General features: G+C 34.1%; 1 protein-coding gene across 10 annotated transcripts in view; it reads right to left on the bottom strand.

Moving 5' to 3' along the window:
* Positions 1–16,171, bottom strand: part of LOC118193540 (5-aminolevulinate synthase, erythroid-specific, mitochondrial-like) — a 57,130-nt gene that overhangs the window by 31,412 nt on the left and 9,547 nt on the right. For 2 of the 10 annotated variants that reach the window (XM_085826842.1, XM_085826843.1), the window contains exons 1-3: positions 9,636–9,838; positions 7,567–7,632; positions 815–982 (exon numbers count right to left, since the gene is read on the bottom strand). In XM_085826842.1, coding sequence (XP_085682968.1) covers positions 815–982; positions 7,567–7,632; positions 9,636–9,672 — 271 coding nt within the window. In that variant the 5' untranslated portion in view covers positions 9,673–9,838. Of the gene's footprint in view, positions 1–814; positions 983–3,523; positions 3,576–7,566; positions 7,633–9,635; positions 9,842–16,171 lie in introns of those variants that run through there. The other 8 variants (XM_085826850.1, XM_085826852.1, XM_085826845.1 and 5 more) reach the window with 7 other exon arrangements.

Here is a 16,171-nt window from a genome sequence, read left to right as displayed (position 1 = left end):
GAATATTCTGCCTGTCAGTGCCTACAATGCTACATTCTTGCATGCACTGTAAGGATTATAAATATTACTAATATTAGATATCAAACATAAACAGTTTTAAAAATACATTTGCACACATTTTATAGCAGTAAACAATAAAATAAATTAATGTTTGTACATATTTCATGTATGAACTATTTATGCTGTCATATAATTTCCAGGCTATATTTTTTGTTTTAAATTTTACAATCAGTTCGAAACCTTAAAAAAAATTAGCGTATACTTATTTGGAAAAATTATCTTCGAGTAAATGGAGGCGTGCAGTTCAACTTCACATTATGCAAGGATCAACTGTACGCAATAAAGTGCATAAATTCTCTGTTTAATAATGTCAGTTTGAATAGCAGAGAGAAAAACTCAGGAATGTACAGTGTTAAGAATGTACTTGATTTTCAGTTGTGAAATTAACTGCAATAGTTATTCAATGAATTGTTTAAAGTGCATGCAACAAGTGATAAGAAGAGAAGTTAGTTACATAACACTGCTCGATGTAAAACACGATCGTTCAAACTTAGAGGAAAGAGTTGTTTACAATGTAAAATCGCAATATTATCAAAACACTTCTCCATTTAACTGCATTTTCTTTAATTACAGAAATCTGTGAAGCTTTCAACGTGTTTTACAAACCTTTGGCATTTTACTGTAACTTCTTAATACCCATTTTAGAATTCAGTCCAGCTAACATGGGCAAATGTTTAAAATCCTTTGCTTCTAAAAGACTAAAAGATGATTTAAAGAAGATGACCAAAAGACTAAAAGAGAAAGGAATCCTTACCCGAGGTTTCAGAATGTTTAAATGTTGAGGTGAAACATCTCATGAACGGACATTGGTCTCCATACATTTTAAACAGAGACACTCCATAATTTTTTACAAATAGAGGACTTAATCCGGAAATGAATGGACACTTGAGAGCGGATAATTGGCCAAATTGTTTCACACTACCTGAAACATATGATCAGAAGGAAATAAGGAATATGTAATAAAATATACTAATATCTAAACTTCACCACAAAATTGAATAAAACTCTTATACTTTCAGGGAAAAAAAAAAAAAAAATTGCATGCAGTTCTAGCAGTGAAGCTTTGGTTTAATATCAAACTATAAAATTTAGGGAAATGTTTAATACTTTTATGAAGACTTAAAATTATTCGGAATACAACATGTATTCAAGTGGAAGTAAAAGGCTGAAGAAGTACTAAAAATATGCTTTATATGGTTAGAGAGTATACAAAACACACACATGTTTGTATAAAATGCAGTCTTACAACTTGGGTTCTGTTTCTGCTCGAATTAATTTCAAAATTGTCTTTTGTCTATTTTCTTTATTCCACTATTCTTGATTAAAATGTTCAAATACCTTGAATTTTCAAGAAATATATGAATTTATAATCTTTCAGACCATCATTGAGTAAAATTTCAGGAAGCATTTTAATTTCTTCTGAAAATATATAATCAAACATCCATGATGCCATTCTTTTACCTTCTCTCTAACTTCTGTAACCTAAGATTTTACTTTACTTTTTGGCATCTAGTAGTAGTGTAGTGAATGCCTTTACGACATCTTCATAAATATTCCCCAAAGTTTACAAACACATACACCTTCTGAAAATCATTCAGCCAATAGTTCTTAAAACCTCTAAAAGCAGGAAAGAGAAAAGAAAAAGGGAGAAATCATAGGATATAAACTAAAATATTGACGATAATGAAGTAGCTAAACAAGATAAATATTACCTTCATGATAATACATTCAAAACTGGAAATAATTTTATCAGTGTTACAATGAGATAAAAGTATCAAACATAGTTTTTTTCTTTCAATGAAAAAAACTGTTACCCTTTATAATTTTATCAGAACAATATTCAATATTCATCTAAATGCATTCAAAATTTGGGATTTATATTAATTTTCTATAATGAAACCTTATAATTTAACATGAATATATACCCCAGGAATGCATAAAGAAGAAATGCGCAATCGTAGAAGTTAGCGAAAGAATAAACACGGAACCCTGGTAGTTTGTTGTTGTTTCAGTTTCTCGAGGTAAATGCCTTTTGTGCACAAACTTTTCTTTTATGTTACACAAAGAGGAACTTTGCTCTCTCTCACAAACACATACTCAAAGTAAAAAAAAAAAAAAAAAGTAAAAAAAAGCTTGGCTAATCTTTTATGGTAACTTGGCGATTTTTTGGCGACCAACCCTGCTACAGCAACCTGCTAGTTTTTTTTTTAACACCATTTTGTTTTCACGAAGAAAAGGCTTTTTTTAAAAAAAAAAAAAAAAAATCAGCATTTTTTCCCAACAATCTGCTAGCTGAATTACGCTTATGCTAGAACTTTTATGGAACAAAAGTGCTTAATCATGACGAAGATTAGGTGCGAAATTGGGAGAAAGTGCAGAATCGCCCACTGCTTGCCACGTTTCTAAGAATTGCACATACACGGTATCATCCATGTACACGTCGACCTATATTCACTTAAAAAAATATTCCAGAATTGCACAAAAATGGCACTGCGCACACTTTTGACTTCATCCATGTACACTGCTGAAGTGCTAGCTAGTAACCTTTATCACCTTACAAAAATGTCGCCAAACTACCTGTTACCATATTCCAAAGATTAGCCAGAAGCTCTTTTTGGGCAGACAGACCTGAAATAACAGAACTATAATCAAACAAATTAACAACTGACACTTCATTATTTTTAATAATGAATGAAGTGGTACTTTGAGATGTGAAAATTAGCTACCAAAAATAATTTTAAATTCACGAATTTAATGCTTTTATTCATTTTCTTCAATTATTGTTCTTTCTTTGTTTCTGTAAAACTCGTACTTCTGTTATGCTCATAACAACTTAAAGGTAAAAGTATAGTTTAGGGTACCCCTTGGCGAAACTTGGCGGTACATGGATACCAATTTTGTGCAATTCTTTGACTCGTTATTTTGGCTTGCGAAGCGGCGATTTTTGTGCCAAAAATTGCCGCTACACAAAGCCAAAATAACAAGACAAACAATTGCACAAACTCGGTATCCATGTACACATCGACTTATTTCCACTTAAAAGAAAAAAAGAAAAAAAAAACAAATTGCTCAAAAATGGCATTGCGCACTCCTTTGACTTTATCCATGTACACGTCGACCTATTTTAACTTTAAAAAAAAAAAAATCCCCGAATGGCACAAAAATGGCATTGCGCACTCTTTTAACTTTATCCATGTACAGGTCGACCCATTTTCACTTAAAAAAAAAAAATCCCACAATTGCACAAACTTGCATTGCGCACTCCCTTCACCTTGTCCATGTACACATCGATATATTTTCACTTAAAAAGTTAAAGGAGCACCAAAGTCTACAATTATAGGCAAACATAAAATACATTTTAAACCAGACAATAAAATACATTTTAAACCAAAGAATAAAATAACATAAAAAAGGAAAAACATGTTATACATTTAAGCACTACCAAAAGCAATGATTCACTTACCATGATTTTCGAATTCGTTTCGTACACCCAGAGCCATGTAAAAATCAAAATATCAGTCATACTCAAATGACTTTTTTCAAACCAAGTACTTTTTCTGATCGAACGCTTCACATAGTGACCATCTGAACCCAAATCCATCATTCTATCCATCTAAACGGTTTTAACACACACTACAAAAATGCTTACAAAACATGCCATGATTCAAAATTTATCATGTCACAATAGGGTTTCCATAATATTCAACTACTCAGGCTACCATAAATCAAACAACTTCGCCATAATACAAGGGGTACCTTAAAGTCTACTCTACCCCAACTTAAATAGTGATATTACTTTTTTCAGATTTAAATTACATACATAAACATAATGCAAAATTCTGAGAAATTATTGCTTGCATTTTTTATTATATATAGTTGAGTAGAAAATAGCAATTATATGTAATACGTTATTACTATATAGGACTGCTATTTCCTACTCCATAACACAAAATATGATTATCACAAGCAAATACAGTAAGCAGTCCATAATTCGGACTCGTTGAGACTTTGGCGATTCCGGATTAAGGGTTTTTCCGGATTATAGATCATCAATTTAAATCAGGTAAGATGGCATGCAGAAATTATGCAATTAAAAATATGAAACCGTAATTTATGAAATAAAGAGCAGTTATGATCTGAAGGGTATCAAAATTTACAAAAAAACTTAATATTTATTTGTTTACTTTATTAAACATTTCTTTCAATGTAAGTTGCTTCGTTTTTTCTGCTAAACACACATGTGTAAACATTAAATGCACATGCATAAAGCATACAAAAAAGTTTGTGGCTTTGAGGTCCGGATCATAGATCATTCCGGATTAGACTTTGTACTGTAATAATTTTATATCCGTCTTCTATATTTTTAGTAGAATTTTGTGACTAAAGCTGTCATAAACCATCACCATAAATAAAATATCAGCCTTTGTTTTTTTTTGCCTTACTTTTAATATTTACGTTTCGGCAAAGTAGAAATATATCTTAAACATTCTTCTAAGACAGCAGTTCTCAACCTTTTCACTAACACATACCACCTAAGCAAAAATTGAAAAACTTCAGTACCACCGCCAGATTTAACATTGATTGTTTTTCGAATTCTCAATACAGTACAAAGTCCGAAATCTGAACATCCATTATCTGGAATGATCTAAAATCCAGACCTCAAAACCACCACCAACTTTTTTTCTCTTAGGCTTTACACATGTGCATTTGATTCCCTCCCCCGTAAATAATAAAACATCTGGAGAGTCCCGATTCTTAATTTCACTTTGACACTACATAAAATACATTGCTATTGAAGAAACAATCATTTTAGCATAAATTTGTATGATCAGTAATTTGGTTCCATTGCTGCGTATCTGCTTGGCACACCTCTCAAACTGAAACATTCCACATACATCGCTGATCTAATGCCTACTAATTATTTCTTATATTTTCCTTTCATCACCACATGTTTATCAACACATGACAACTTGAGTAATGACTCATGTAGCGATGCCTAAACAATTTTTTTTATGTTAGTAATTGAATAACAAAGGAGTATGGTAACCTTTTATGTTGACATTAGAGTTGGCGATGGTAACAGATTTAAATTAAACGCACTAAAAAATGTTGACGAGGATAAATGTTTCTTTCTATATGATAAAACTAGATTTTGTTAATGATACGCATAGACCCAAAGATTACATTTAGGGCTATTTGAATTAAGAACTGATTCATTATTCACATAAACCCAGAACCAGCGCTAGGGCTCATAAGGCGGCACCGAGTCGCAGAATTTAGGATCCACAGAGACTACATCAGGTGGTAAGATGTCTAGCCCCGTCTCTCGATAAGGCTTAAGTATATGTGGGAATATATTTATTCAGGACACTGGTAAGCCTTAAGCATGTGTCAGAAATAGACATAAGTATAATAAATAACTAAACTAATACAATTCCGGCTTAATTTTCTCAGTGCATGATAGAAGCAAGATAAAATTTAATAGAAAAACTTGTCGTCAGTCGCCAAGCTCATGATGCATAGCCAAATACGTATAGTGAAGGATAGCTAAATTTGGTGATAAAAGTTGCAAATTTTAAAAGTTTTTAGATATTGCAAAACAAAGGCGAAATTCACCAATTAACGGATTTTGTACAGAAATGTGGAGAAGCAGCAATAAATGAAGATGATATAAAAGAAGTTTTGGTAAAAGTATAATTTACAGATACCCCTTTGGCGAAAATTGGCGGTATATGGATACCGAGTTTCTGCAATTCTTTGACTTGTTATTTTGGCTTTGTCTAGTGGTGATTTTAGTTTCAAAAATTGCCACTACACAAAGACAAAATAAAAAGTCAAAGAATCGCACAAACTCAGTATCCATGTACACGTTGACATATTTTCACTTAAAAAAAAAAAAAAAAAAAAAAAAAAAATACAGAATTGTAGAAACTTGGCATTGCGACTTTGACTTTATCCATTTGCATTTAAAAAAACATCAGAGAATTGCAAAAAACTTGCAATTGCGCACTCGCTTGATTTGGTGATATATGAAATAACTTCGTGATAATACTTGAAATCTTCAGTCTACTCTAACTGAATTTTTTCATTGTGATGACAATGCTTCTCAATCGTCAATCAATTAATCAATGGTGAAATCTATAGTATGGTTCTAGATCCAGAAAATACCGTTACCGATAGTGAAAAAATTTACAGAGAAGTTAACAAAAACGAAAAAATTTCGATTGACAAGTTAGTCGGAATTCTCGACACAGCAGTTACAGGACTTCAACAATGTAACTAAAAAAGAGATTATGTCTGTCTACAAAATTAAAGAGAAAGTATTAGGCAAAAAAAAAAAAAAAAAAAAAGAAGAAGCAACTTAAACAACTTAGGTTGAAAGAAGTGTTTAAAAAGGTAAACAAATAAATATTAAGCTTTTTTTTGTAAATTCTAATACTCTTTAGATCATAAATACTTCATTATTCCATAAATCACAATTTCATATTTTTATTTTTATAATTTCTACATGCCATTTTACTAGATTTAAAATGATGATCTTATATCTTATATATATATGGCTTCAAATTACTAGATTTAAAATGATGATCTTATATCCGGAAAATTTTCAAATCCGGAATTTCTGAAATCGGGATTTCGGACTTTGTACTGTAGAAAATGTTAACCTTTAACCGCTATGAACGGTCTGGGAGACCGCTGAGGTATTTCTAACTGTCGTTTTCCCACCCGTAAAAATGAAAAATGGTCCCTTTCTTTGTTCTACCTTCCCAAATCCGTCTTACAAGGTCACATATCCAGTTTCACAATTCTAGCTTTATTATGGTTTGAGTTATCATGTTTTTTACTTTTTAAGGTGTCTGGGAAACCATTCACAGCAGATGCGCACCAGTTTTATGATAGACATTATTTAATGGTTCCTGCTTTTTCGTAAAAGTAATAAATATGGCTTCAAATTTTACATGAAAACGTCCTGTATATCTAAGAAACTGAATATCTTGTCAATATTTTGACATAGAATACTCTGATTCTGAAGAATCACAGCGAAAGCAAAAGTTCCTGCCAATGAATATCATAATTTTTTAATGACAGTGAACAAAATGATAATTTTTATGGAAAAAAGTACTTCAAATGGAGCAAAAAAGAACCAAGTCGAGCAATACGAACACCAAAACATAACATAATAGTTCAGCTCCTTGGTCTGAAACATTCTGCAAAAATAGGCTCTAGAGCAGAGCCTGAAGATACTTGAATTTATGTTCCAACATATTGTTCCAGTCAGATGCTGGTGCTACAAAACTGAAAAAAAAAAAAAAAAAAAAATTATCCTTTTATTAGCTAATCAATTTATTAAACTGCATCTGAAAGTTGGGATAACCTCCACTTTTTTGCCAAGGGGACTAAAGATAACAATTAGCAGAATACTTGGACGGAAGGAAATTAAGAGAATGGATTTATCAAATCAAGAAGAAAAATTAGAAGAAAGAAAAACATGTAGTCTGTGCCCACCTTGTAAGGAGATAAAAACAGCATACAAATGCTTGGAATGCAAGGAACCAATGTACCTTCTGTGCTCTAAAAAAAAAAAAAAGTGTGTTTTGACTGTATATCATCTTACGATTCATCCTTGTAAACAAAGATATACTAATTATTATTTATTAATAATTAAATCCACTGTTGTAGAATCATGGTTTAATTGGCAGTAATACTTAATAAAGTCACATATTTTCCTGAATGTTTAATAAAAATCTTTGTTCTTTAAAAACTTCCTTAAAACGAAGAAAATAGTCATATTTTTATATGAATTTAACTGCGTAAAATCAAATGATTTATGTTTAAAATATATTGATTTAAACGAATTAGACTTGGTTGGATCCTAATAGAGCCCACGTATATGGCATGGATCGACGAGTACATGCACAAAGTCAAGGGAGTTAGCAATGGCAAGTTTGTGCAATTCTGGGATGTTTTTTAACTTGAAAATAGGTCGATATGTACATGGATACTGAGTTTGTGCAATTTTTTGACTTGTTATTTTCAAGTTGGCAATTCTGAGAAACGCACGAAGCCGTGGGAGATTCTGCACTTTCCAGTTTGTCGCCAAGGGTGTGGGCTCTCCTAGGATTTTACCTTAGAATTCCATAAATATGCATAAAGTATCTATAACATTCCCTAAAAAGGCATAAAAGTATGTATTTTTATGCGTTTCTTTAAAGCGGTCTGAGAGACCGCTCACAGTAATTATGCCGGAAAAATTGTCACGGCAGTTAAAGGTTAAAAATTATATATTTTGCCGTTTGCACTACCTATTAGTTATTCTTTGTATTAAATACACAGTTAAAAATTTTAGATTAAAAATTGGTTTTCATTTTAATTACAAAAATTTAAGTTAAATATTTAAACTCTAAAATTCAGTGTGAAATTTGGGTCTGTTTAAGAGAGATGAATTTCTTTACATCTGGCCTTATTCCACCTAGCTTTACCCATAAATTAGGATCCACTTTTAATTTTATTCTGTGTTTATTTTTCGAACATGACATGTAAAAAAAATCCTTGTTTACACACTTACGTTGTGCAAAATAGCAATAAAAATTTGACAGCTTCATTTAAGATGCCTTTAAGTTTTTTTTTCCCTTCAGCCTAAAGTTAACAAGTGTATTATTTTTTAAATCTTCAATTCGAGCTCAATCACAGGAAATTTCTATCTGCTGCTCTTTTTCATGAGATTTTTTAATATAATAGTTAAATATACTTTATTTCTTTGCATACAACCTATTTTCCCCTTCTGTACCACTAATGGTATGTGTACCACCGGTAGTTAATCCCTGTAAAATATGAAATTCTTCTTTCCCTGAAGAGATCAGTAACTCGTTCCGAAAATATTTCTCAAGTACTCTGCTTTCTATAGCTGCAGGTCAAAACGAAATTTACGATAGAAGAAAAGACACTGAGGAGGGAAGTAGGAAAATGCCGACAGGCCCAGAAAACGAGATCTGCCCTGTTAGGAGTTAAGGTAAACATTTTGTGGTAACTTGTCATTTTTATACAACCGCAGCACGATGACTTCTTTCATCACAAAAAATTTTAACTTGGAATCTGTACTTACTATAATATTTCTTGCTCTAAAAAGAACAAAAACACTGTCATAACATAAATGCGTTTTGATATTTTGTATATGCGTTTTGATATTTTGCATATTGTAATCATATGAATGATACTCCAGCTTTTCAGTGAAACGTATATTTCAGTTGAAATCTCAATAAGTACTATTTCGGATTACTATATTTGACATTGAGCATTTATTTACATGTTAAAAATCGTTGAGTAAAAACCCATTTAGATATCACGCTATCATTTGTATTACAACTATAAATAAAACACATACGAATAAAATACCTGGACGTCAAATAATATTTGGAAAAAATAAAAAATTTAAAGCGTTAAGTTCTCGAATTCATTCTAAGCACATAGAAACTTGTAGCATAATATATAAAAAATACTTCAACGAAAGAACATGAAGACAATCATGAGTATCAAAATTCACAGTGACTAATACATCTGTAAAAATAAACACAAACCTGAAACACTGTTCGTAAGAACACTCGTATTAACCATGATTACCGAAGAGTTATTTTAAAAGTAGTATAAACCTTTAGAAGAGCCAATTTATACAGTTATTTAACGAAAAAATCGGCCACTTCGAAGCGCCGTCTTCGGTGGAACTTCGGAAAGTGAATTATGTTCAGAAACCGGAACCCTGCGAACCAGTCCATTGCTTAATCAACTTACACGTTATACCACTTTAGTTCATTTCAGTTCAGTTCAGTTGTCCTTGTCGCCAACGGCGCACGCTCCGCTCTTGGGGAACGGATTGAGCCTCCAGACCAACGAGAATCGAGAAGGAAAGTTTGTTTTTTGAGTACTGGCAACGATGAGTGTATGCTTTAGAATAGTGACGCTTTTAGATATATAGAACAATGACGCTAAGTAGTTGGAAGTGTTTTTGATGTTGAAATGATTTAGATATTGTTCCTCTTTTGTATGAAATGTCAAATAAAGTAATTCGAGCAAAATAGTGTCAATTTTAGATGAGTTTTTGAAACCAAATCGGATAGTCTATCAAAGAGACGGACCAGAATCGAAGAACACGGATCATAAAGGTAAGCAACCTTTCTTCATTTGCTTATCCAGAATTTTGAATGATCTGTTTTTACTGAATATAAGTGATAGTCCTTGATCTGTGGCAGCATTTAGCGGGTCTACCGCTTTCATTGCCAAACATGAAACGTGCCCACAGGCGATGGTATCAATACGGCGAATCAAATCATAGACAAGTACTTGTGTACGTTAGTGGAGATTTGCGGCGCTCAGACCAAGGCCAACTTATTTTTAAGTCCGTGTGACTACTGTCAGTGTAAAATTATCCTTTTACGTTTTCGGTAGCCTACGTGATATTCCTACTGACATTATATAATCTCTTGAAAGAACAGGGATCAGAATTTAAGAAAACTACTATGAAGGTCATTCTTGCCGACGGTATACAAAGGGACGAAGGCGTCCACATGACCCAGATAGACATTCACACTGAAGGAAGATCATTCCGCATAACTGTATTTGCGCTTCCCTCAGGAAAGGTTAACAGGACACTTTTAGGATCGAATTTTCTTAGAAGCGCTGGAATTGTTTTAGATCTACAAAATCATTGGTGGTTTTATCACAATAATCCGCACCAAAAATTTAAGTTTATTGACGATGATTTTAAACCCAATGATCGGAACCGAATATACGCCGGAAGTTGACAGTGTACTGTTAAGAGAAGGTGAAGGACAATATCTATCGCCTCATCAAAGATCACAATTAAATTAATTGTTGAGTCAATATTCAACTATCTTCCAACCAGAGGGAGAAGCAACACCTTTCATTGAACATCGAATTAAAACTGGAAACCATCCCCCGGTAGCTGTACTATCATACAGAATAAACTCAGCCGAGAAAGAAATCAAGCAAGAAATTGACAAGCTCTTATCTAAAGGAATAGTTAAAGAATGCGAATCCCTTTATGCATCCCTAGTTGTTTTAGTGCGAAACCTAATGGAACAGAACGCCTGTGCAGAAATTACCCGAAATTGAACGCGATTACAGTTCCGGATTCCTACCCACTTCCCATAATGTTACATGAGGCAAAACCTACTCCTTTCATGTGGACCCTTAATTTTCGTGCATGTTATCACCAAGTGCAAGTTCAAACTGATGACCAAGACAGGACAGCATTTATGTGTCCCTTCGGAACATATTGTTTCTTACGAATGCCCTTTGGTGTTCGGAATACTTTTGGTGTTCAGCATCATTCCAGAGATTGACACACCGTTTTCGCAATGGACTTGAGGACATCCTAACCCTTACCTATCTGGACGACATAATAGTTTTCTCAGAATCATTCGAGAAACAACTTTCTGATCTCAAAGCTGTTTTCGAAAGGCTTTGCTCTTCATACTACACGCAAACAGAGAAAAGTACCACTTCGCTTCTTCTCGTGTGAAATATTTGAGATTTTGAATCACACACACACACAAATAAAAAAAAATAACTCCAATCTTCCTTCAAACGTGTTCTTGGTTTAGACCAGAGGTTGTCAAGCCTTAGAACTTCACGGACCACTATATATATAATTTTATATTTGGCGGACCACTAACATGAATTTTTAAAATTAAAAACTTAAATCAGACTTTAAAAACAACATATGAATACGCAAAAACAATATTCAACTTTCCAATATATTTAATTCTAATTTTCATTTGTTAATATAATTTTCGAAACATTTCAGCAACATGCCTTTATGAAAATTTAGGGTACGTCCCTGATTATGAGTAACAATTAAAACACTATTAACATAGACTAGAAGAGAAACACGCTGTGACAATCAAAATCGTAAAAACAACCTTGTATTTAGCGTAAATATTACACTAAATAATTACACTAAATACAAGGTTGTTTTTACGATTTTGATTCACTATTAACATCTCACTGATGCCCATATTTCCTTCACAATGAAAAATACATGGAAAAGTACAAAAATCTTACCTTCTTGTACAGAAAGTTTCATTTTCTATATTACTGAAAACGAACTTCACGAAAAGCAAGAACAAACTGGCAAACACAAAGCAATATCAATAAATTGAATGTGTTATGCCGCCAAAGTAGAATTATTGTAAACCTAATAATCATCGCTTACTCAGCAATGGCGCCATCGATCAACAATTAGACAAAACAAAAACGGAAACTTTCAGTGTTGCAATTATAAACAAGAATGCAGATGGTTCTCATAAAAATCCATCAAGTTAACTATTGGCAGAGAGAACACTGTGTTATTAACGACTACAATAGCATATGTTTGTATATTCAAAAGGAAAGGGAATTCCAGTTCGCGTTATTTTTGATAGCATCAGCATATCCATGGATGCCAACTCTTACTTTTAAATGTCGCTAGATACGCCTGCAAAAGTAGCTAAAAAAGAAAAAATTAGCTAAATTATAAAAAAGTATAATCCATATTCCATAATAAAGTCTGCTACTCGTCAGTTTTTAAACTGAATCTTCATCAAATACAAATAATATCCCAATTTTTCTGGGGACCATCCAAAAGCTTTCCCGAACCACCGGTTGGCGATTACTTGTTTAAATGATATATACAAGACTTCGATGAAATATCACCACCTCTTAGTGATTTGGCGAAGGAGAAAGTCCAATAAGATTTCAATTAGAAAAAAGCATTTGAAACTCTAAAAAATATTCTCTTAACACATCCTGTGTGGAAGCAAGCAAATGGAACTCAATAGTATTTTTTTCGAACAGATGCAAGCAATTATGCACTTGGAGCCATTTTACTTAGAGGAAAGGCCCTATGAAATATGCCAGCCGACTGCTTTCTCCCGCTGAGCAAAACTATTTGACGACTGAACGAGAAACCCTCGCTGTATTCGGGGCCCTGAAGAAATTACATGGTTACGTCGAAGGATCAGAATTAACTATAGCATCCGATCATCAACCTTTAAAAATGGCTTTTGAACCTCAAGTCTCCAACTGGAAGACTTGCTAGATGGGCGCTTGAAATTCAGTCTTTCAACCTGAAAGTACAATACATTCCTGGAAAGGCAAACGGTCATCGCTGACATACTGCGCCGTTCAAGCTACGAACAGGAAGTTTCATCTTGCGAGATTTCAAATATAGCTGTAGTGGACATGCCTACGAGAAGTCCAAAATACATGCGTGAATCCCAACTTAAAGGTGAAAGCTGAAAAAGATTATAGAAAGTTTCGAATCCACTCACAAAACTGAAGAATATGCCAACTGAACTGAACGGGTATTCTTAATGAATCAAGGTGTTCGCTACCGATATGTCCCTGACACTGATTCAGAAGAGATCCAATTAGTTCTTCCAACTGCGAGCGTGAATCCATCATGTGAAAGCAAAATGATGATCCAATGTTGGACTGGTATGAAAAAGTACATATCCGACTATGTGAAAAGCTATCCTGAATGCAACCGCTACAAGACTACCAACCAAAAGGCAGCTGTACTGCTAAGAACCTCTGTTTATTTTCAACGTTTTGAGATCATATCTATTGATTTGTTTGAACCACTACCAAAAACTGACATTGGAAATCAATGGATCTTCACTGCCGAAGACTGTGCTACGGGATGGTTTGAATTATTTCCTCTTGCTCAAGCTACAGCACGCGACTGCGCTAAAACCCTCATCGAAGAGGTATTCATGTGGCATGGTATACAACGAAGAATCATCAGCGATGACGCAACCCAGTTTATCAGTGCTAAAATGCAACAAGTTTGCTGCACATTAAATATCAATCAAAACTTGATACCAATTTACTTTCCTTGTAGGGTTTATATTTATTTTAACTAACATTTATTTTAAGTTTAAACTATCTTTCATGTCAAGCCTTACTTTCCCCTGGAACTGCCAATGCCAGAATATGTAAATTTGAGTAGAACGCGCAAGCAATTAAATTATCAGCGGAAGTAGTATGATTTAAATAGAAGGAAACGAGTTCGGTGAGAGAGTTATTCTTACTTAGCGAGCGCGGAGGTAGAAATCGAGAATTGAAGAACCCCGCGTTGCGGCCTATGTGCTTGGCGGGAAGTAGTTGCAATTGTTCCAGTGAGCTTCAAGTCTGCTGAATTAGCAGCGGTATTGTAAAACACGGTGAGTTAGTTATTTTAGAGAGCCTCGTAGTTAGAATATTGTCTTTACTTTCTTTTCAGGTTCTTATTTTTATTTGACTGCCTAGTGGGCACAGTCTGTAAGCGTCAAGAGGACGCCGTTGTAATTTATTACGTTGAATAAAAAGTGACTTAAACTCTTTATAAGACTCTGTTTATACAAGCTTTCACAGTCACCTCTTGGTTGCGTGCAAGTTAGAGGCGCGCAACGTTATATTGGCGATTGAACACTTATCGAACTGAAATGGCCGAAAACTGGATGGAAGTCGCTGGACAACACCAAGAAATGACAACTCAATTAGAAGGATTTGGATACCTGGTCCAGACTTTGAGAGCATCAATCAAGCCAAACGTCTATTTCGACGGAAAAAATTCGGTGTCCGTATTTTTAGAAGGTATAGAAAACCACTTTCAGCTCTATCCTGTGCCTGAAAGACAAAAAGTTGCTATTGCCACATCAGCACTAAGAGGACAGGCCGCGCTATGGTGGAAAAATATAGGCAAATTTCTTCTAGGTGAATTTGGAAGCCCGACGTATACATTTGAAAATTTCAAAAAATCGTTAGTAAAGGCCTTCCCCATAGTGAAAGATCGCGCACGGCTGGAAGCCGAGCTATATAGTTTCTATCAACGGGATACAGCACAATTGACGGACTTTATTTTACGAAAAATCAAACTAACGGATATGTTGTATGGGAAAAAACCCGATGCGGAGATAATTGAAATAATATTACCAAGATTGTTACCCGCTGTACAAGACTACTTTGAAATTAGAAACCCAACCACATTGCAGGAACTTTTCGAATTGGCGGTGAAATTTCAAAATCGCAGAATAGCGGAAAGAGCGAGAGGGGAAACATATTCTCAAAGTACCAGAAGGAAGGAGGAAACCAGAAATGGAAATCGCTCATATGGAGGAAAGCACTATCAAGCTAACGCATCGAAAATTGAAGGTCAAGGCCCAAAAAGAAAATTTGAAAATAAGTATCCGCGTACCCAGAAGACACAGATTGAAAGGAAAGCTTTAAACGACTAGAGGGGCCTGTGAAAGGGAGGGTCCAGACCCCGGAAGTTTTAAAAAAACCCTCAAATAGACATTTAAATACAGTCATCGTAAAAAACTCACAGCTACCAATTATACAAGTCCTGGTTGGCGATGTACCAGTAGAAGCCCTCATCGATACAGGAGCAGAAGGAAATTTCATGAGTGAAAAGTTCTTCAAAAAGAATTTTTATAGGATACGACTCTTTAAAACCAGAAATACGGAAATTATAGCGGCGCAAGGGAAAACATGTCACTGCATCGGGAAAGTATCATTAAACGTACAGGTAAAAGAGGAAAATCTCAAAGTATTAATTTTTGTGGTGAAACACCTGCAACACTCTCTTACTTTAGGTATGGACTTTTTAAGGGCCGCGAGGGCCAAATTAAATTTTCAAGATAGTTCCGTGGTGTTGGAGATGGACCAGAGGGTGGTGGAACCTGCGGAGACACCTGAATTGGACCTTAGCCATCTGAATGACCAGGAAAGTAAAGCAATACAGCAAGTGGTGAGTAATTTTTCTCATTTGTTTTCAGAAAAACCGGGAAACTGTCAGATCGTGACTCACAAGATTCAATTAAATGCCGAAAAACCTTGTAGGACTAAACCGTATCGCTATGATAAACAAAAAGACTTAATCATCGAAGAACATATTCAGGAGATGTTAAAGAATAAAATAATAACGCCCATAAATAGTGAATACGCGAGTCCAGTCGTACTATGTAGGAAAAAGAACGAGTTTCCTCCTTCGGATAAAAGGGCTTGGAGGTTTGCTATCGATTATAGAAAACTAAATAGCATAACTAAATTTCCAGTTTACCCTTTGGCGGTT

Source organism: Stegodyphus dumicola, chromosome 11 (genome assembly GCF_044657685.1).
Source record: "Stegodyphus dumicola isolate Sdum_Otavi_A_Nest chromosome 11, ASM4465768v1".
Classification (NCBI taxonomy): domain Eukaryota; kingdom Metazoa; phylum Arthropoda; class Arachnida; order Araneae; family Eresidae; genus Stegodyphus; species Stegodyphus dumicola.
The sequence above is the reverse complement of the archived record's forward strand: the minus strand, read 5'-3'. Positions and strand labels throughout refer to the sequence as shown.